This window comes from Oncorhynchus nerka, linkage group LG13, assembly GCF_034236695.1.
Source record: "Oncorhynchus nerka isolate Pitt River linkage group LG13, Oner_Uvic_2.0, whole genome shotgun sequence".
In the NCBI taxonomy this organism is placed as follows: Eukaryota; Metazoa; Chordata; class Actinopteri; order Salmoniformes; family Salmonidae; genus Oncorhynchus; species Oncorhynchus nerka.
Window position 1 is genome coordinate 88,407,055 of NC_088408.1, and position 22,545 is coordinate 88,429,599.

The 22,545-nt window shown below is 42.4% G+C and overlaps 1 protein-coding gene across 1 annotated transcript in view; it reads right to left on the bottom strand.

The window, feature by feature from the left end:
• LOC115140706 (whirlin-like) overlaps positions 1-22,545 on the bottom strand; it is a 92,903-nt gene that overhangs the window by 43,124 nt on the left and 27,234 nt on the right. Inside the window, 1 exon segment of the mRNA XM_065026061.1 lies at positions 18,431-18,628. Coding sequence (XP_064882133.1) covers positions 18,431-18,628 — 198 coding nt within the window.

Sequence of the window (22,545 nt, forward strand, 5' to 3'; positions counted from 1 at the left end):
TTTAGTGATTAAGTTAGAACACGTAACCCTCTACTGTTCCCACAGTTTATTTAGTGATTAAGTTAGCCCCGTAACCCTCTACTGTTCCCACAGTTTATTTAGTGATTAAGTTAGAACACGTAACCCTCTACTGTTCCAACAGTTTATTTAGTGATTAAGTTAGCCCCGTAAACCTCTACTGTTCCCACAGTTTATTTAGTGATTAAGTTAGCCCCGTAACCCTCTACTGTTCCCACAGTTTATTTAGTGATTAAGTTAGCCCCGTAACCCTACTGTTCCTACTGTTCCCACGGTTTATTTAGTGATTTACGTAGCCTCTACTGTTCTCTACTGTTCACAGTTTATTTAGTGAGTTAGCCCCGTAACCCTCTACTATTCCCACAGTTTATTTAGTGATTAAGTTAGCCCCGTAACCCTCTACTGTTCCCACAGTTTATTTAGTGATTAAGTTAGAACACGTAACCTCTACTGTTCCCACAGTTTATTTAGTGATTAAGTTAGCCCCGTAACCCTCTACTGTTCCCACAGTTTATTTAGTGATTAAGTTAGCCCCGTAACCCTCTACTGTTCCCACAGTTTATTTAGTGATTAAGTTAGCCCCGTAACCCTCTACTGTTCCCACAGTTTATTTAGTGATTAAGTTAGAACACGTAACCCTCTACTGTTCCCACAGTTTATTTAGTGATTAAGTTAGCCCCGTAACCCTCTACTGTTCCCACAGTTTATTTAGTGATTAAGTTAGCCCTGTAAACCCTCTACTGTTCCCACAGTTTATTTAGTGATTAAGTTAGCCCCGTAACCCTCTACTGTTCCCACAGTTTATTTAGTGATTAAGTTAGCCCCGTAAACCCTCTACTGTTCCCACAGTTTATTTAGTGATTAAGTTAGCCCCGTAACCCTCTACTGTTCCCACAGTTTATTTAGTGATTAAGTTAGAACACGTAACCCTCTACTGTTCCCACAGTTTATTTAGTGATTTTAGTAAACCTCTACTGTTCCCACAGTTTATTTAGTGATTAGTTAGCCCCGTAACCCTCTACTGTTCCCACAGTTTATTTAGTGATTAAGTTAGCCCCAGTTTATTTAACCCTCTACTGTTCCCACAGTTTATTTAGTGATTAAGTTAGCCCCGTAACCCTCTACTGTTCCCACAGTTTATTTAGTGATTAAGTTAGCCCCGTAACCCTCTACTGTTCCCACAGTTTATTTAGTGATTAAGTTAGAACACGTAACCCTCTACTGTTCCCACAGTTTATTTAGTGATTAAGTTAGCCCCGTAACCCTCTACTGTTCCCACAGTTTATTTAGTGATTAAGTTAGAACACGTAACCCTCTACTGTTCCCACAGTTTATTTAGTGATTAAGTTAGCCCCGTAACCCTCTACTGTTCCCACAGTTTATTTAGTGATTAAGTTAGCCCCGTAACCCTCTACTGTTCCCACAGTTTATTTAGTGATTAAGTTAGCCCCGTAACCCTCTACTATTCCCACAGTTTATTTAGTGATTAAGTTAGAACACGTAACCCTCTACTGTTCCCACAGTTTATTTAGTGATTAAGTTAGCCCCGTAACCCTCTACTGTTCCCACAGTTTATTTAGTGATTAAGTTAGCCCCGTAACCCTCTACTGTTCCCACAGTTTATTTAGTGATTAAGTTAGCCCCGTAACCCTCTACTGTTCCCACAGTTTATTTAGTGATTAAGTTAGTAAACTATTCCCACGTAAGTTAGAACCCTCTACTGTTCCCACAGTTTATTTAGTGATTAAGTTAGCCCCGTAACCCTCTACTGTTCCCACAGTTTATTTAGTGATTAAGTTAGCCCTGTAACCCTCTACTGTTCCCACAGTTTATTTAGTGATTAAGTTAGCCCCGTAACCCTCTACTGTTCCCACAGTTTATTTAGTGATTAAGTTAGCCCCGTAACCCTCTACTGTTCCCACAGTTTATTTAGTGATTAAGTTAGCCCCGTAACCCTCTACTGTTCCCACAGTTTATTTAGTGATTAAGTTAGAACACGTAACCCTCTACTGTTCCAACAGTTTATTTAGTGATTAAGTTAGCCCCGTAAACCTCTACTGTTCCCACAGTTTATTTAGTGATTAAGTTAGCCCCGTAACCCTCTACTGTTCCCACAGTTTATTTAGTGATTAAGTTAGCCCCGTAACCCTCTACTGTTCCCACAGTTTATTTAGTGATTAAGTTAGCCCCGTAACCCTCTACTGTTCCCACAGTTTATTTAGTGATTAAGTTAGCCCCGTAACCCTCTACTATTCCCACAGTTTATTTGGTGATTAAGTTAGAACACGTAACCCTCTACTGTTCCCACAGTTTATTTAGTGATTAAGTTAGCCCCGTAACCCTCTACTGTTCCCACAGTTTATTTAGTGATTAAGTTAGAACACGTAACCCTCTACTGTTCCCACAGTTTATTTAGTGATTAAGTTAGTCCCGTAACGCTCTACTGTTCCCACAGTTTATTTAGTGATTAAGTTAGCCCCGTAACCCTCTACTGTTCCCACAGTTTATTTAGTGATTAAGTTAGCCCCGTAACCCTCTACTGTTCCCACAGTTTATTTAGTGATTAAGTTAGAACACGTAGCCCTCTACTGTTCCCACAGTTTATTTAGTGATTAAGTTAGCCCCGTAACCCTCTACTGTTCCCACAGTTTATTTAGTGATTAAGTTAGAACCGTAACCCTCTACTGTTCCCACAGTTTATTTAGTGATTAAGTTAGCCCCGTAACCCTCTACTGTTCCCACAGTTTATTTAGTGATTAAGTTAGCCCCGTAACCCTCTACTGTTCCCACAGTTTATTTAGTGATTAAGTTAGCCCCGTAACCCTCTACTGTTCCCACAGTTTATTTAGTGATTAAGTTAGCTACCCAGTTTATTTAGTGATTAACCCTCTACTGTTCCCACAGTTTATTTAGTGATTAAGTTAGTTCCCCGTAACCCTCTACTGTTCCCACAGTTTATTTAGTGATTAAGTTAGTTCCCCGTAACCCTCTACTGTTCCCACAGTTTATTTAGTGATTAAGTTAGCCCGTAACCCTCTACTGTTCCCACAGTTTATTTAGTGATTAAGTTAGCCCCCGTAACCCTCTACTGTTCCCACAGTTTATTTAGTGATTAAGTTAGCCCCTGTAACCCTCTACTGTTCCCACAGTTTATTTAGTGATTAAGTTAGCCCCGTAACCCTCTACTGTTCCCACAGTTTATTTAGTGATTAAGTTAGCCCCGTAACCCTCTACTGTTCCCACAGTTTATTTAGTGATTAAGTTAGAACACGTAACCCTCTACTGTTCCCACAGTTTATTTAGTGATTAAGTTAGCCCCGTAACCCTCTACTGTTCCCACAGTTTATTTAGTGATTAAGTTAGCCCCGTAACCCTCTACTGTTCCCACAGTTTATTTAGTGATTAAGTTAGCCCCGTAACCCTCTACTGTTCCCACAGTTTATTTAGTGATTAAGTTAGCCCCGTAACCCTCTACTGTTCCCACAGTTTATTTAGTGATTAAGTTAGCCCGTAACCCTCTACTGTTCCCACAGTTTATTTAGTGATTAAGTTAGCCCCAGTTTATTTAGTGATTAAACGTAACCTCTACTGTTCCCACAGTTTATTTAGTGATTAAGTTAGCCCCGTAACCCTACTGTTACTGTTCCCACAGTTTATTTAGTGATTAAGTTAGCCCCGTAACCCTCTACTGTTCCCACAGTTTATTTAGTGATTAAGTTAGCCCCGTAACCCTCTACTGTTCCCACAGTTTATTTAGTGATTAAGTTAGCCCCGTAACCCTCTACTGTTCCCACAGTTTATTTAGTGATTAAGTTAGCCCCGTAACCCTCTACTGTTCCCACAGTTTATTTAGTGATTAAGTTAGCCCCGTAACCCTCTACTGTTCCCACAGTTTATTTAGTGATTAAGTTAGCCCCGTAACCCTCTACTGTTCCCACAGTTTATTTAGTGATTAAGTTAGCCCCGTAACCCTCTACTGTTCCCACAGTTTATTTAGTGATTAAGTTGTAACCCTCTACTGTTCCCACAGTTTATTTAGTGATTAAGTTAGCCCCGTAACCCTCTACTGTTCCCACAGTTTATTTAGTGATTAAGTTAGTAAACCTCTACCCGTAACCCTCTACTGTTCCCACAGTTTATTTAGTGATTAAGTTAGCCCCGTAACCCTCTACTGTTCCCACAGTTTATTTAGTGATTAAGTTAGCCCCGTAACCCTCTACTGTTCCCACAGTTTATTTAGTGATTAAGTTAGCCCCGTAACCCTCTACTGTTCCCACAGTTTATTTAGTGATTAAGTTAGCCCCGTAACCCTCTACTGTTCCCACAGTTTATTTAGTGATTAAGTTAGCCCCGTAACCCTCTACTGTTCCCACAGTTTATTTAGTGATTAAGTGTTAGCCCCGTAACCCTCTACTGTTCCCACAGTTTATTTAGTGATTAAGTTAGTAACGCTCTACTGTTCCCAGTTTATTTAGTGTAACCCTCTACTGTTCCCACAGTTTATTTAGTGATTAAGTTAGCCCCGTAACCCTCTACTGTTCCCACAGTTTATTTAGTGATTAAGTTAGCCCCGTAACCCTCTACTGTTCCCACAGTTTATTTAGTGATTAAGTTAGCCCCGTAACCCTCTACTGTTCCCACAGTTTATTTAGTGATTAAGTTAGCCCCGTAACCCTCTACTGTTCCCACAGTTTATTTAGTGATTAAGTTAGCCCCGTAACCCTCTACTGTTCCCACAGTTTATTTAGTGATTAAGTTAGAACACGTAACCCTCTACTGTTCCAACAGTTTATTTAGTGATTAAGTTAGCCCCGTAACCCTCTACTGTTCCCACAGTTTATTTAGTGATTAAGTTAGCCCCGTAACCCTCTACTGTTCCCACAGTTTATTTAGTGATTAAGTTAGCCCGTAAACCTCTACTGTTCCCAACAGTTTATTTAGTGATTAAGTTAGCCCCGTAACCCTCTACTGTTCCCACAGTTTATTTAGTGATTAAGTTAGCCCCGTAACCCTCTACTGTTCCCACAGTTTATTTAGTGATTAAGTTAGCCCCGTAAACCTCTACTGTTCCCACAGTTTATTTAGTGATTAAGTTAGCCCCGTAACCCTCTACTGTTCCCACAGTTTATTTAGTGATTAAGTTAGCCCCGTAACCCTCTACTGTTCCCACAGTTTATTTAGTGATTAAGTTAGCCCCGTAACCCTCTACTGTTCCCACAGTTTATTTAGTGATTAAGTTAGCCCCGTAACCCTCTACTGTTCCCACAGTTTATTTAGTGATTAAGTTAGCCCCGTAACCCTCTACTGTTCCACAGTTTATTTAGTGATTAAGTTAGCCCCGTAACCCTCTACTGTTCCCACAGTTTATTTAGTGATTAAGTTAGCTGTTCCCGATTAACCCTCTACTGTTCCCACAGTTTATTTAGTGATTAAGTTAGAACACGTAACCCTCTACTGTTCCCAACAGTTTATTTAGTGATTAAGTTAGCCCCGTAACCCTCTACTGTTCCCACAGTTTATTTAGTGATTAAGTTAGCCCCGTAACCCTCTACTGTTCTACTGTTACCACAGTTTATTTAGTGATTAAGTTAGCCCCGTAACCCTCTACTGTTCCCACAGTTTATTTAGTGATTAAGTTAGCCCCGTAACCCTCTACTGTTCCCACAGTTTATTTAGTGATTAAGTTAGCCCCGTAACCCTCTACTGTTCCCACAGTTTATTTAGTGATTAAGTTAGATTAACCCTCTACTGTTCCCACAGTTTATTTAGTGATTAAGTTAGCCCCGTAACCCTCTACTGTTCCCACAGTTTATTTAGTGATTAAGTTAGCCCCGTAAACCTCTACTGTTCCCACAGTTTATTTAGTGATTAAGTTAGCCCCGTAACCCTCTACTGTTCCCACAGTTTATTTAGTGATTAAGTTAGAACACGTAAACCTCTACTGTTCCCACAGTTTATTTAGTGATTAAGTTAGCCCCGTAACCCTCTACTGTTCCCACAGTTTATTTAGTGATTAAGTTAGCTGTTCCCCGTTTATTTAGTGATTAAACCCTCTACTGTTCCCACAGTTTATTTAGTGATTAAGTTAGCCCCGTAACCCTCTACTGTTCCCACAGTTTATTTAGTGATTAAGTTAGCCCCGTAACCTCTACTGTTCCCACAGTTTATTTAGTGATTAAGTTAGCCCCGTAACCCTCTACTGTTCCCACAGTTTATTTAGTGATTAAGTTAGCCCCGTAACCCTCTACTGTTCCCACAGTTTATTTAGTGATTAAGTTAGCCCCGTAACCCTCTACTGTTCCCACAGTTTATTTAGTGATTAAGTTAGCCCCGTAAACCTCTACTGTTCCCACAGTTTATTTAGTGATTAAGTTAGCTCTACCCGTAAACCTCTACTGTTCCCACAGTTTATTTAGTGATTAAGTTAGCCCCGTACAGTTTATTTAGTGATTAAGTTAGCCCTCTACTGTTCCCACAGTTTATTTAGTGATTAAGTTAGCCCCGTAACCCTCTACTGTTCCCACAGTTTATTTAGTGATTAAGTTAGCCCCGTAACCCTCTACTGTTCCCACAGTTTATTTAGTGATTAAGTTAGAACACGTAACCCTCTACTGTTCCAACAGTTTATTTAGTGATTAAGTTAGCCCCGTAACCCTCTACTGTTCCCACAGTTTATTTAGTGATTAAGTTAGCCCCGTAACCCTCTACTGTTCCCACAGTTTATTTAGTGATTAAGTTAGAACACGTAACCCTCTACTGTTCCAACAGTTTATTTAGTGATTAAGTTAGCCCCGTAAACCTCTACTGTTCCCACAGTTTATTTAGTGATTAAGTTAGCCCCGTAAACCTCTACTGTTCCAACAGTTTATTTAGTGATTAAGTTAGCCCCGTAACCCTCTACTGTTCCCACAGTTTATTTAGTGATTAAGTTAGCCCCGTAACCTCTACTGTTCCCACAGTTTATTTAGTGATTAAGTTAGCCCCGTAACCCTCTACTGTTCCCACAGTTTATTTAGTGATTAAGTTAGCCCCGTAACCCTCTACTGTTCCCACAGTTTATTTAGTGATTAAGTTAGCCCCGTAACCCTCTACTGTTCCCACAGTTTATTTAGTGATTAAGTTAGAACACGTAACCCTCTACTGTTCCAACAGTTTATTTAGTGATTAAGTTAGCCCCGTAACCCTCTACTGTTCCCACAGTTTATTTAGTGATTAAGTTAGCCCCGTAACACTCTACTGTTCCCACAGTTTATTTAGTGATTTAAGTTAGCCCCGTAACCCTCTACTGTTCCCACAGTTTATTTAGTGATTAAGTTAGCCCCGTAAACCTCTACTGTTCCAACAGTTTATTTAGTGATTAAGTTAGCCCCGTAACCCTCTACTGTTCCCACAGTTTATTTAGTGATTAAGTTAGCCCCGTAACCCTCTACTGTTCCCACAGTTTATTTAGTGATTAAGTTAGCCCCGTAACCCTCTACTGTTCCCACAGTTTATTTAGTGATTAAGTTAGCCCCGTAACCCTCTACTGTTCCCACAGTTTATTTAGTGATTAAGTTAGAACACGTAGCCCTCTACTGTTCCCACAGTTTATTTAGTGAATAAAGTTAGCCCCGTAACCCTCTACTGTTCCCACAGTTTATTTAGTGATTATGTTAGAACACGTAGCCCTCTACTGTTCCCACGGTTTATTTAGTGATTAAGTTAGCCCCGTAACCCTCTACTGTTCCCACAGTTTATTTAGTGATTAAGTTAGCCCCGTAAACCTCTACTGTTCCCACAGTTTATTTAGTGATTAAGTTAGCCCCGTAACCCTCTACTGTTCCCACAGTTTATTTAGTGATTAAGTTAGAACACGTAACCCTCTACTGTTCCAACAGTTTATTTAGTGATTAAGTTAGCCCCGTAACCCTCTACTGTTCCCACAGTTTATTTAGTGATTATGTTAGCCCCGTAATACTCTACTGTTCCCACAGTTTATTTAGTGATTTAAGTTAGCCCCGTAACCCTCTACTGTTCCCACAGTTTATTTAGTGATTAAGTTAGCCCCGTTAAGTTTATTTCTACTGTTCCCGTAACAGTTTTATTTAGTGATTAAGTTAGCCCCGTAACCCTCTACTGTTCCCACAGTTTATTTAGTGATTAAGTTAGCCCCGTAACCCTCTACTGTTCCCACAGTTTATTTAGTGATTAAGTTAGCCCCGTAACCTCTACTGTTCCCACAGTTTATTTAGTGATTAAGTTAGAACACGTAACCCTCTACTGTTCCCACAGTTTATTTAGTGATTAAGTTAGCCCCGTAACCCTCTACTGTTCCCACAGTTTATTTAGTGATTAAGTTAGCCCACGTAGTTCCCTCTACTGTTCCCACAGTTTATTTAGTGATTAAGTTAGCCCCGTAACCCTCTACTGTTCCCACAGTTTATTTAGTGATTAAGTTAGCCCCGTAACCCTCTACTGTTCCCACAGTTTATTTAGTGATTAAGTTAGCCCCGTAAACCTCTACTGTTCCAACAGTTTATTTAGTGATTAAGTTAGCCCCGTAACCCTCTACTGTTCCCACAGTTTATTTAGTGATTAAGTTAGCCCCTTAACCCTCTACTGTTCCCACAGTTTATTTAGTAATTAAGTTAGCCCCGTAACCCTCTACTGTTCCCACAGTTTATTTAGTGATTAAGTTAGCCCCGTAACCCTCTACTGTTCCCACAGTTTATTTAGTGATTAAGTTAGCCCCGTAACCCTCTACTGTTCCCACAGTTTATTTAGTGATTAAGTTAGCCCCGTAACCCTCTACTGTTCCCACAGTTTATTTAGTGATTAAGTTAGCCCCGTAACCCTCTACTGTTCCCACAGTTTATTTAGTGATTAAGTTAGAACACGTAACCCTCTACTGTTCCAACAGTTTATTTAGTGATTAAGTTAGCCCCGTAACCCTCTACTGTTCCCACAGTTTATTTAGTGATTATGTTAGCCCCGTAACACTCTACTGTTCCCACAGTTTATTTAGTGATTTAAGTTAGCCCCGTAACCCTCTACTGTTCCCACAGTTTATTTAGTGATTAAGTTAGCCCCGTAAACCTCTACTGTTCCAACAGTTTATTTAGTGATTAAGTTAGCCCCGTAACCCTCTACTGTTCCCACAGTTTATTTAGTGATTAAGTTAGCCCCGTAACGCTCTACTGTTCCCACAGTTTATTTAGTGATTAAGTTAGCCCCGTAAACCTCTACTGTTCCCACAGTTTATTTAGTGATTAAGTTAGCCCCGTAACCCTCTACTGTTCCCACAGTTTATTTAGTGATTAAGTTAGCCCCAGTTTATTTAGTGAACGCTCTACTGTTCCCACAGTTTATTTAGTGATTAAGTTAGCCCCGTAACCCTCTACTGTTCCCACAGTTTATTTAGTGATTAAGTTAGTAGCCCTCTACCCGTAACCCTCTACTGTTCCCACAGTTTATTTAGTGATTAAGTTAGAACACGTAGCCCTCTACTGTTCCCACAGTTTATTTAGTGATTAAGTTAGAACACGTAACCCTCTACTGTTCCCACAGTTTATTTAGTGATTAAGTTAGCCCCGTAACCCTCTACTGTTCCCACAGTTTATTTAGTGATTAAGTTAGCCCCGTAACCCTCTACTGTTCCCACAGTTTATTTAGTGATTAAGTTAGCCCCGTAAACCTCTACTGTTCCAACAGTTTATTTAGTGATTAAGTTAGCCCCGTAACCCTCTACTGTTCCCACAGTTTATTTAGTGATTAAGTTAGCCCCGTAACCCTCTACTGTTCCCACAGTTTATTTAGTGATTAAGTTAGCCCCGTAACCCTCTACTGTTCCCACAGTTTATTTAGTGATTAAGTTAGCCCCGTAACCCTCTACTGTTCCCACAGTTTATTTAGTGATTAAGTTAGCCCCGTAACCCTCTACTGTTCCCACAGTTTATTTAGTGATTAAGTTAGCCCCGTAACCCTCTACTGTTCCCACAGTTTATTTAGTGATTAAGTTAGCCCCGTAACCCTCTACTGTTCCCACAGTTTATTTAGTGATTAAGTTAGAACACGTAACCCTCTACTGTTCCAACAGTTTATTTAGTGATTAAGTTAGCCCCGTAACCCTCTACTGTTCCCACAGTTTATTTAGTGATTATGTTAGCCCCGTAACCCTCTACTGTTCCCACAGTTTATTTAGTGATTAAGTTAGCCCCGTAACCCTCTACTGTTCCCACAGTTTATTTAGTGATTAAGTTAGCCCCGTAACCCTCTACTGTTCCAACAGTTTATTTAGTGATTAAGTTAGCCCCGTAACCCTCTACTGTTCCCACAGTTTATTTAGTGATTAAGTTAGCCCGTAACCCTCTACTGTTCCCACAGTTTATTTAGTGATTAAGTTAGCCCCGTAAACCTCTACTGTTCCCACAGTTTATTTAGTGATTAAGTTAGCCCCGTAACCCTCTACTGTTCCCACAGTTTATTTAGTGATTAAGTTAGCCCCGTAACCCTCTACTGTTCCCACAGTTTATTTAGTGATTAAGTTAGCCCCGTAACCCTCTACTGTTCCCACAGTTTATTTAGTGATTAAGTTAGCCCCGTAACCCTCTACTGTTCCCACAGTTTATTTAGTGATTAAGTTAGAACACGTAACCCTCTACTGTTCCCACAGTTTATTTAGTGATTAAGTTAGCCCCGTAACCCTCTACTGTTCCCACAGTTTATTTAGTGATTAAGTTAGCCCCGTAACCCTCTACTGTTCCCACAGTTTATTTAGTGATTAAGTTAGCCCCGTAACCCTCTACTGTTCCCACAGTTTATTTAGTGATTAAGTTAGCCCCGTAACCCTCTACTGTTCCCACAGTTTATTTAGTGATTAAGTTAGCCCCGTAACCCTCTACTGTTCCCACAGTTTATTTAGTGATTAAGTTAGAACACGTAACCCTCTACTGTTCCCACAGTTTATTTAGTGATTAAGTTAGCCCCGTAACCCTCTACTGTTCCCACAGTTTATTTAGTGATTAAGTTAGCCCCGTAACCCTCTACTGTTCCCACAGTTTATTTAGTGATTAAGTTAGCCCCGTAACCCTCTACTGTTCCCACAGTTTATTTAGTGATTAAGTTAGCCCCGTAACCCTCTACTGTTCCAACAGTTTATTTAGTGATTAAGTTAGCCCCGTAACCCTCTACTGTTCCCACAGTTTATTTAGTGATTAAGTTAGCCCCGTAACCCTCTACTGTTCCCACAGTTTATTTAGTGATTAAGTTAGCCCCGTAACCCTCTACTGTTCCCACAGTTTATTTAGTGATTAAGTTAGCCCCGTAACCCTCTACTGTTCCCACAGTTTATTTAGTGATTAAGTTAGCCCCGTAACCCTCTACTGTTCCCACAGTTTATTTAGTGATTAAGTTAGCCAGTTTATTTAACCCTCTACTGTTCCCACAGTTTATTTAGTGATTAAGTTAGCCCCGTAACCCTCTACTGTTCCCACAGTTTATTTAGTGATTAAGTTAGCCCCGTAACCCTCTACTGTTCCCACAGTTTATTTAGTGATTAAGTTAGCCCCGTAAACCTCTACTGTTCCCACAGTTTATTTAGTGATTAAGTTAGCCCCGTAACCCTCTACTGTTCCCACAGTTTATTTAGTGATTAAGTTAGAACACGTAACCCTCTACTGTTCCAACAGTTTATTTAGTGATTAAGTTAGCCCCGTAACCCTCTACTGTTCCCACAGTTTATTTAGTGATTAAGTTAGCCCCGTAACCCTCTACTGTTCCCACAGTTTATTTAGTGATTAAGTTAGCCCCGTAACGCTCTACTGTTCCCACAGTTTATTTAGTGATTAAGTTAGCCCCGTAACCCTCTACTGTTCCCACAGTTTATTTAGTGATTAAGTTAGCCCCGTAACCCTCTACTGTTCCCACAGTTTATTTAGTGATTAAGTTAGCCCCGTAAACCCTCTACTGTTCCCACAGTTTATTTAGTGATTAAGTTAGCCCCGTAACGCTCTACTGTTCCCACAGTTTATTTAGTGATTAAGTTAGACCCGTAACCCTCTACTGTTCCCACAGTTTATTTAGTGATTAAGTTAGCCCCGTAACCCTCTACTGTTCCCACAGTTTATTTAGTGATTAAGTTAGCCCCGTAACCCTCTACTGTTCCCACAGTTTATTTAGTGATTAAGTTAGCCCCGTAAACCTCTACTGTTCCCACAGTTTATTTAGTGATTAAGTTAGCCCCGTAAACCTCTACTGTTCCCACAGTTTATTTAGTGATTAAGTTAGCCCCGTAACCCTCTACTGTTCCCACAGTTTATTTAGTGATTAAGTTAGCCCCGTAACCCTCTACTGTTCCCACAGTTTATTTAGTGATTAAGTTAGCCCCGTAACACTCTACTGTTCCCACAGTTTATTTAGTGATTAAGTTAGCCCCGTAACCCTCTACTGTTCCCACAGTTTATTTAGTGATTAAGTTAGCCCCGTAACCCTCTACTGTTCCCACAGTTTATTTAGTGATTATGTTAGAACACGTAGCCCTCTACTGTTCCCACGGTTTATTTAGTGATTTAAGTTAGCCCCGTAACCCTCTACTGTTCCCACAGTTTATTTAGTGATTAAGTTAGCCCCGTATCCCTCTACTGTTCCAACAGTTTATTTAGTGATTAAGTTAGCCCCGTAACCCTCTACTGTTCCCACAGTTTATTTAGTGATTAAGTTAGCCCCGTAACCCTCTACTCTTCCCACAGTTTATTTAGTGATTAAGTTAGCCCCGTAACCCTCTACTGTTCCCACAGTTTATTTAGTGATTAAGTTAGCCCCGTAACCCTCTACTGTTCCCACAGTTTATTTAGTGATTAAGTTAGCCCCGTAACCCTCTACTGTTCCCACAGTTTATTTAGTGATTAAGTTAGCCCCGTAACCCTCTACTGTTCCCACAGTTTATTTAGTGATTAAGTTAGCCCCGTAACCCTCTACTGTTCCCACAGTTTATTTAGTGATTAAGTTAGCCCCGTAACCCTCTACTGTTCCCACAGTTTATTTAGTGATTAAGTTAGCCCCGTAACCCTCTACTGTTCCCACAGTTTATTTAGTGATTAAGTTAGCCCCGTAACCCTCTACTGTTCCCACAGTTTATTTAGTGATTAAGTTAGCCCCGTAACCTCTACTGTTCCCACAGTTTATTTAGTGATTAAGTTAGCTACCCGATTAACCCTCTACTGTTCCCACAGTTTATTTAGTGATTAAGTTAGCCCCGTAACCCTCTACTGTTCCCACAGTTTATTTAGTGATTAAGTTAGCCCCGTAACCCTCTACTGTTCCCACAGTTTATTTAGTGATTAAGTTAGCCCCGTAACCCTCTACTGTTCCCACAGTTTATTTAGACCAGTTTATTTAGTGATTAAGTTAGCCCCGTAACCCTCTACTGTTCCCACAGTTTATTTAGTGATTAAGTTAGCTCCCTAACCCTCTACTAGTTCCCACAGTTTATTTAGTGATTAAGTTTAGTAACCCCCCGTAACCCTCTACTGTTCCCCAGTTTATTTAGTGATTGGAACAGTTTATTTAGTGATTAAGTTAGCACCTGAAACCCCTACTGTTCCCACAGTTTATTTAGTGATTAAGTAAGCCCCGTAACCCCTCCCACAGTTTATTTAGTGACTAGTTTCCCACAGTTTAGTTTATTTCCAGTGATTTAGTTAAGTTAGCCCAATTTGTAACCCTCTACTGTTCCCACAGTTTATTTAGTGATTAAGTTAGCCCGTAACCCTCTACTGTTCCCACAGTTTATTTAGTGATTAAGTTAGCCCCGTAAACCCTCTACTGTTCCCACAGTTTATTTAGTGATTAAGTTAGCCCTGTAAACCTCTACTGTTCCCACAGTTTATTTAGTGATTAAGTTAGCCCCGTAACCCTCTACTGTTCCCACAGTTTATTTAGTGATTAAGTTAGCCCCGTAACCCTCTACTGTTCCCACAGTTTATTTAGTGATTAAGTTAGCCCCGTAACCCTCTACTGTTCCCACAGTTTATTTAGTGATTAAGTTAGCCCCGTAACCCTCTACTGTTCCCACAGTTTATTTAGTGATTAAGTTAGAACACGTAACCCTCTACTGTTCCCACAGTTTATTTAGTGATTAAGTTAGCCCCGTAACCCTCTACTGTTCCCACAGTTTATTTAGTAATTAAGTTAGCCCCGTAACCCTCTACTGTTCCCACGGTTTATTTAGTGATTTAAGTTAGCCCCGTAACCCTCTACTATTCCCACAGTTTATTTAGTGATTAAGTTAGCCCCGTAACCCTCTACTGTTCCCACAGTTTATTTAGTGATTAAGTTAGCCCCGTAACCCTCTACTGTTCCCACAGTTTATTTAGTGATTAAGTTAGCCCCGTAACCTCTACTGTTCCCACAGTTTATTTAGTGATTAAGTTAGCCCCGTAACCCTCTACTGTTCCCACAGTTTATTTAGTGATTAAGTTAGCCCCGTAACCTCTACTGTTCCCACAGTTTATTTAGTGATTAAGTTAGCCCCGTAACCCTCTACTGTTCCCACAGTTTATTTAGTGATTAAGTTAGCCCCGTAAGTGATTTAAGTAGCCCCGTAACTCCTCTACTGTTCCCACAGTTTATTTAGTGATTAAGTTAGCCCCGTAACCCTCTACTGTTCCCTACAAGACCAGTTTATTTACGGAGCTGTGCACCTCAGTACCTCCAGGCTCTGATCAGGCCCTACACCCAAACAAGGGCACTGCGTTTCATCCACCTCTGGCCTGCTCGCCTCCCTACCACTGAGGAAGTACAGTTCCCGCCTCAGCCCAGTCAAAACTGTTCGCTGCTCTGTTCCCCCCAATGGTGGAACAAACTCCCTCACTGACGCCAGGACAGCTGGTTTATTTAGTGATCAATCACCACCTTCCGGAGACACCTGAAACCCCACCTCTTTAAGGAATACCTAGTTCCCACAGATTTAGGATAAAGTAATCCTTCTCCCCCCAGTTTATTTAAAAGACCTAGATGCACTATTGTAAAGTGGCTGTTCCACTGGATGTCATAAGGTGAAAGCACCAATTTGTAAGTCGCTCTGGATAAGAGCGTCTGCTAAATGACTTAAATGTAAATGTAAATGTTAGCCTCGTAACCCTCTACTGTTCCCCACAGTTTATTTAGTGATTAAGTTAGCCCCGTAACGCTCTACTGTTCCCACAGTTTATTTAGTGATTAAGTTAGCCCCGTAAACCTCTACTGTTCCAACAGTTTATTTAGTGATTAAGTTAGCCCCGTAACCCTCTACTGTTCCCACAGTTTATTTAGTGATTAAGTTAGAACCCGTAACCCTCTACTGTTCCCACAGTTTATTTAGTGATTAAGTTAGCCACGTAACCCTCTACTGTTCCCACAGTTTATTTAGTGATTAAGTTAGCCCCGTAAACCTCTACTGTTCCCACAGTTTATTTAGTGATTAAGTTAGAACCCGTAACCCTCTACTGTTCCCACAGTTTATTTAGTGATTAAGTTAGCCCCGTAACCCTCTACTGTTCCCACAGTTTATTTAGTGATTAAGTTAGCCCCGTAACCCTCTACTGTTCCCACAGTTTATTTAGTGATTAAGTTAGCCCCGTAACCCTCTACTGTTCCCACAGTTTATTTAGTGATTAAGTTAGAACACGTAGCCCTCTACTGTTCCCACAGTTTATTTAGTGATTAAGTTAGCCCCGTAACCCTCTACTGTTCCCACAGTTTATTTAGTGATTAAGTTAGCCCCGTAACGCTCTACTGTTCCCACAGTTTATTTAGTGATTAAGTTAGCCCCGTAACCCTCTACTGTTCCCACAGTTTATTTAGTGATTAAGTTAGCCCCGTAAACCTCTACTGTTCCAACAGTTTATTTAGTGATTAAGTTAGCCCCGTAACCCTCTACTGTTCCCACAGTTTATTTAGTGATTAAGTTAGCCCCGTAACCCTCTACTGTTCCCACAGTTTATTTAGTGATTAAGTTAGCCCCGTAACCCTCTACTGTTCCCACAGTTTATTTAGTGATTAAGTTAGCCCCGTAACCCTCTACTGTTCCCACAGTTTATTTAGTGATTAAGTTAGCCCCGTAACCCTCTACTGTTCCCACAGTTTATTTAGTGATTAAGTTAGCCCCGTAACCCTCTACTGTTCCCACAGTTTATTTAGTGATTAAGTTAGAACACGTAGCCCTCTACTGTTCCCACAGTTTATTTAGTGATTAAGTTAGCCCCGTAACCCTCTACTGTTCCCACAGTTTATTTAGTGATTAAGTTAGCCCCGTAACCCTCTACTGTTCCCACAGTTTATTTAGTGATTAAGTTAGCCCCGTAACCCTCTACTGTTCCCACAGTTTATTTAGTGATTAAGTTAGCCCCGTAACCCTCTACTGTTCCCACAGTTTATTTAGTGATTAAGTTAGCCCCGTAACCCTCTACTGTTCCCACAGTTTATTTAGTGATTGTTAGCCCCGTAACCCTCTACTGTTCCCACAGTTTATTTAGTGATTAAGTTAGCCCCGTAACCCTCTACTGTTCCCACAGTTTATTTAGTGATTAAGTTAGCCCCGTAACGCTCTACTGTTCCCACAGTTTATTTAGTGATTAAGTTAGCCCCGTAACCCTCTACTGTTCCCACAGTTTATTTAGTGATTAAGTTAGCCCCGTAACCCTCTACTGTTCCCACAGTTTATTTAGTGATTAAGTTAGCCCCGTAACCCTGTTACTGTTCCCACTGTTCCCACAGTTTATTTAGTGATTAAGTTAGCCCCGTAACCCTCTACTGTTCCCACAGTTTATTTAGTGATTAAGTTAGCCCCGTAACCCTCTACTGTTCCCACAGTTTATTTAGTGATTAAGTTAGCCCCGTAACCCTCTACTGTTCCCACAGTTTATTTAGTGATTAAGTTAGCCCCGTAACCCTCTACTGTTCCCACAGTTTATTTAGTGATTAAGTTAGCCCCGTAAACTGTTCCCACAGTTTATTTAGTGTTCCACGAACCCTCACTGTTCCCACAGTTTATTTAGTGATTAAGTTAGCCCCGTAACCTCTACTGTTCCCACAGTTTATTTAGTGATTAAGTTAGCCCCGTAACCCTCTACTGTTCCCACAGTTTATTTAGTGATTAAGTTAGCCCCGTAACCCTCTACTGTTCCCACAGTTTATTTAGTGATTAAGTTAGCCCCGTAACCCTCTACTGTTCCCACAGTTTATTTAGTGATTAAGTTAGCCCCGTAACGCTCTACTGTTCCCACAGTTTATTTAGTGATTAAGTTAGCCCCGTAACCCTCTACTGTTCCCACAGTTTATTTAGTGATTAAGTTAGCCCCGTAAACCTCTACTGTTCCAACAGTTTATTTAGTGATTAAGTTAGCCCCGTAACCCTCTACTGTTCCCACAGTTTATTTAGTGATTAAGTTAGCCCCGTAACCCTCTACTGTTCCCACAGTTTATTTAGTAATTAAGTTAGCCCCGTAACCCTCTACTGTTCCCACAGTTTATTTAGTGATTAAGTTAGAACACGTAGCCCTCTACTGTTCCCACAGTTTATTTAGTGATTAAGTTAGCCCCGTAACCCTCTACTGTTCCCACAGTTTATTTAGTGATTAAGTTAGAACACGTAGCCCTCTACTGTTCCCACGGTTTATTTAGTGATTAAGTTAGCCCCGTAACCCTCTACTGTTCCCACAGTTTATTTAGTGATTAAGTTAGCCCTGTAACCCTCTACTATTCCCACAGTTTATTTAGTGATTAAGTTATCCCCGTAACCCTCTACTATTCACACAGTTTATTTAGTGATTAAGTTAGCCCCGTAACCCTCTACTGTTCCCACAGTTTATTTAGTGATTAAGTTAGCCCCGTAACCCTCTACTGTTCCCACAGTTTATTTAGTGATTAAGTTAGTTTATTTGGTGAAAGTAAATCTGTTTTTAAGATCCTTGGGCTGTGTTTGGTCGTCCTCGTAGTTTACTTTTAATTCTGCAGTGCTGTGTAAAGCTGTGTACCGTACCCCCCGGCTACCTGCCTGGTCTGTGGTGCTGATGATGCAGTCTCACATCAATAGATGAGAGAGGTACTGGACAGAGCAGAGGAGTGCACAGGGCAGGGATGGTCTGCATCCCAAATGGAACCTTATTCACTACATAGATCACTACCAGGGCCCATAGGGTTCTGTTCAAAAGTAGTGCACTACATAGGGAATAGGGTGCCATTTTAATGCAACCTGGGTATATGGAGAGCTCAGTGAGACTCCACATTGATTTCTGCCCCCCTTCTCATCCTCCTTCTCCTCCTCCTTCTCATGTTCACCCCCTCCATTAGTTGTTTGTTGTCAAACATGAGTGGCCATTTGACCCATATGTCAGCCATATTGAAACAACTGAGAGAAAATATATTTTAGATTCTCAGAGGTATTCAATCCACTCACTGTCTTCTCCTGTGTGTCTCCTGTACGTCTCTGGCTGTGTTGTGGTCCCAGGGTGCTTTGCTGCTCCAGGTCGGCGGGAGGGGACACACTGCGGCCATGAGGATCCACCCAGGCATAAATGTTGTTGGTGACATACCCCCCGGGGATCCGGCCCACTGAACAAACTGACATGGCCAGCTTCTTACAGCCTTTCAGGACCTGCAAGGAGGACAGTGGAAGGGATTCAATTCAGTTCAGTTAGAAACACTTTAATCATCGCAAAGGGCAATTGAATTTGGGCATGTGAGAGTCAGCAACAACAACATGACAGTATACCTCAGACACACGTGGGAGGAAGATGACAGGGGTGTTGTTTGTAATACAGCAGAGTGGGAGGAGGATGACAGGGGTGTTGTTTGTAATACAGCAGCGTGGGAGGAAGATGATAAGGGGTGTTGTTTGTAATACAGCAGCGTGGGAGGAAGATGACAGGGGTGTTGTTTGTAATACAGCAGCGTGGGAGGAAGATGACAGGGGTGTTGTTTGTAATACAGAAGGAAGATGACAGGGGTGTTGTTTGTAATACAGCAGCGTGGGAGGAAGATGACAGGGGTGTTGTTTGTAGTACAGCAGCGTGGGAGGAAGATGACAGGGGTGTTGTTTGTAGTACAGCAGCGTGGGAGGAAGATGACAGGGGTGTTGTTTGTAATACAGCAGCGTGGGAGGAAGATGACAGGGGTGTTGTTTGTAATACAGCAGCGTGGGAGGAAGATGACAGGGGTGTTGTTTGTAATACAGCAGCGTGGGAGGAAGATGACAGGGGTGTTGTTTGTAATACAGCAGCGTGGGAGGAAGATGACAGGGGTGTTGTTTGTAGTACAGCAGCGTCGGAGGAAGATGACAGGGGTGTTGTTTGTAATACAGCAGCGTGGGAGGAGGATGACAGGAGTGTTGTTTGTAGTACAGCAGCGTGGGAGGAAGATGACAGGGGTGTTGTTTGTAATACAGCAGCGTGGGAGGAAGATGACAGGGGTGTTGTTTGTAATACAGCAGCGTGGGAGGAAGATGACAGGTGTGTTTGGAGGTGGGAGGAGGATGACAGGGGTGTTGTTTGTAGTACAGCAGCGTGGGAGGAAGATGACAGGGGTGTTGTTTGTAATACAGCAGCGTGGGAGGAGGGATGACAGGGTGTTGTTTGTAATACAGCAGCGTGGGAGGAAGATGACAGGGGTGTTGTTTGTAATACAGCAGCGTGGGAGGAGGATGACAGGGGTGTTGTTTGTAGTACAGCAGCGTGGGAGGAAGATGACAGGGGGGTGTTGTAATACAGCAGCGTGGGAGGAAGATGACAGGGTGTTGTTTGTAATACAGCAGCGTGGGAGGAAGATGACAGGGGTGTTGTTTGTAATACAGCAGCGTGGGAGGAAGATGAGGGGTGTTGTTTGTAGTACAGCAGCGTGGGAGGAAGATGACAGGGGTGTTGTTTGTAGGATGACAGCAGCGTGGGAGGAAGATGACAGGGGTGTTGTTTGTAATACAGCAGCGTGGGAGGAGGATGACAGGGGTGTTGTTTGTAGTACAGCAGCGTGGGAGAAGAAGGGGTGTTGTTTGATACAGCAGCGTGGGAGGAAGATGGGGTGTTGTTTTTGTGGGAGCGTGGGAGGAGGATGACAGGGGTGTTGTTTGTAATACAGCAGCGTGGGAGGAAGATGACAGGGGTGTTGTAATACAGCAGCGTGGGAGGAGGATGACAGGGGTGTTGTTTGTAGTACAGCAGCGTGGGAGGAAGACAGGGGTGTTGTTTGTAATACAGCAGCGTGGGAGGAGGATGACAGGGGTGTTGTTTGTAATACAGCAGCGTGGGAGGAAGATGACAGGGGTGTTGTTTGTAATACAGCAGCATGGGGGAAGATGACAGGGGTGTTGTTTGTAATACAGCAGCGTGGGAGGAAGATGACAGGGTGTTGTTTGTAATACAGCAGCGTGGGAGGAAGATGACAGGGGTGTTGTTTGTAGTACAGCAGCGTGGGAGGAAGATGACAGGGGTGTTGTTTGTAGTACAGCAGCGTGGGAGGAAGATGACAGGGGTGTTGTTTGTAATACAGCAGCGTGGGAGGAAGATGACAGGGGTGTTGTTTGTAGTACAGCAGCGTGGGAGGAAGATGACAAGGGTGTTGTTTGTAATACAGCAGCATGGGAGGAAGATGACAGGGGTGTTGTTTGTAATACAGCAGCGTGGGAGGAAGATGACAGGGGTGTTGTTTGTAATACAGCAGCGTGGGAGGAGGATGACAGGGGTGTTGTTTGTAATACAGCAGCGTGGGAGGAGGATGACAGGGGTGTTGTTTGTAGTACAGCAGCGTGGGAGGAAGATGACAGGGGTGTTGTTTGTAATACAGCAGCGTGGGAGGAAGATGACAGGGGTGTTGTTTGTAATACAGCAGCGTGGGAGGAAGATGACGTGTTTGGAGCGTGGGAGGAGGATGACAGGGGTGTTGTTTGTAGTACAGCAGCGTGGGAGGAAGATGATAAGGGGTGTTGTTTGTAATACAGCAGCGTGGGAGGAGGATGACAGGGGTGTTGTTTGTAATACAGCAGCGTGGGAGGAAGATGACAGGGGTGTTGTTTGTAATACAGCAGCGTGGGAGGAGGATGACAGGGGTGTTGTTTGTAGTACAGCAGCGTGGGAGGAAGATGACAGGGGTGTTGTTTGTAATACAGCAGCGTGGGAGGAAGATGACAGGGGTGTTGTTTGTAATACAGCAGCGTGGGAGGAAGATGACAGGGTGTTGTTTGTAATACAGCAGCGTGGGAGGAAGATGACAGGGGTGTTGTTTGTAGTACAGCAGCGTGGGAGGAAGATGATAAGGGGTGTTGTTTGTAATACAGCAGCGTGGGAGGAGGATGACAGGGGTGTTGTTTGTAATACAGCAGCGTGGGAGGAAGATGACAGGGGTGTTGTTTGTAATACAGCAGCGTGGGAGAAGATGAAGATACAGCAGCGTGGGAGGAAGATGACAGGGGTGTTGTTTGTAATACAGCAGCATGGGAGGAAGATGACAGGGGTGTTGTTTGTAATACAGCAGCGTGGGAGGAAGATGACAGGGGTGTTGTTTGTAGTACAGCAGCGTGGGAGGAAGATGACAGGGGTGTTGTTTGTAATACAGCAGCGTGGGAGGAAGATGACAGGGGTGTTGTTTGTAATACAGCAGCGTGGGAGGAAGATTGTTGTTTGTAATACAGCAGCGTGGGAGGAAGATGACAGGGGTGTTGTTTGTAATAGCAGCAGCGTGGGAGGAAGGAAGATGACAGGGGTGTTGTTTGTAATACAGCAGCGTGGGAGGAAGATGACAGGGGTGTTGTTTGTAATACAGCAGCGTGGGAGGAAGATGACAGGGGTGTTGTTTGTAATACAGCAGCGTGGGAGGAAGATGACAGGGGTGTTGTTTGTTACAGCAGCGTGAGGAAGATGACAGTACAGCAGCGTGGGAGGAAGATGACAGGGGTGTTGTTTGTAATACAGCAGCAGCGTGGGAGGAAGATGCAGGGGTGTTGGGAGCGTGGGAGGAAGATGACAGGGGTGTTGTTTGTAGTACAGCAGCGTGGGAGGAAGATGACAGGGGTGTTGTTTGTAATTGGGAGGAAGATGACAGGGGTGTTGTTTGTATACAGCAGCGTGGGAGGAAGATGACAGGGGTGTTGTTTGTAATACAGCAGCGTGGGAGGAGGATGACAGGGGTGTTGTTTGTAGTACAGCAGCGTGGGAGGAGGATGACAGGGGTGTTGTTTGTAGTACAGCAGCGTGGGAGGAAGATGACAGGGGTGTTGTTTGTAGTACAGCAGCGTGGGAGGAAGATGACTGGGGTGTTGTTTGTAATACAGCAGCATGGGAGGAGGATGATAAGGGGTGTTGTTTGCTAACTTCAGTCATGACGAGGCGCTATATAACAGCTAACACTGAAGCTAGCACACACCAGTGTTTTCTCCATATTCATTTAGCAGCGGCGGGCTGGTAAATAGTTTTCAACTTAAATGACTAAAATCAGATATAAAATATGTAGAAAAGATAATGGAGCTATATATTTTTAAATAAGATCATCTTTGAGAACTAACAACCACATAAATAAAAACTAGAG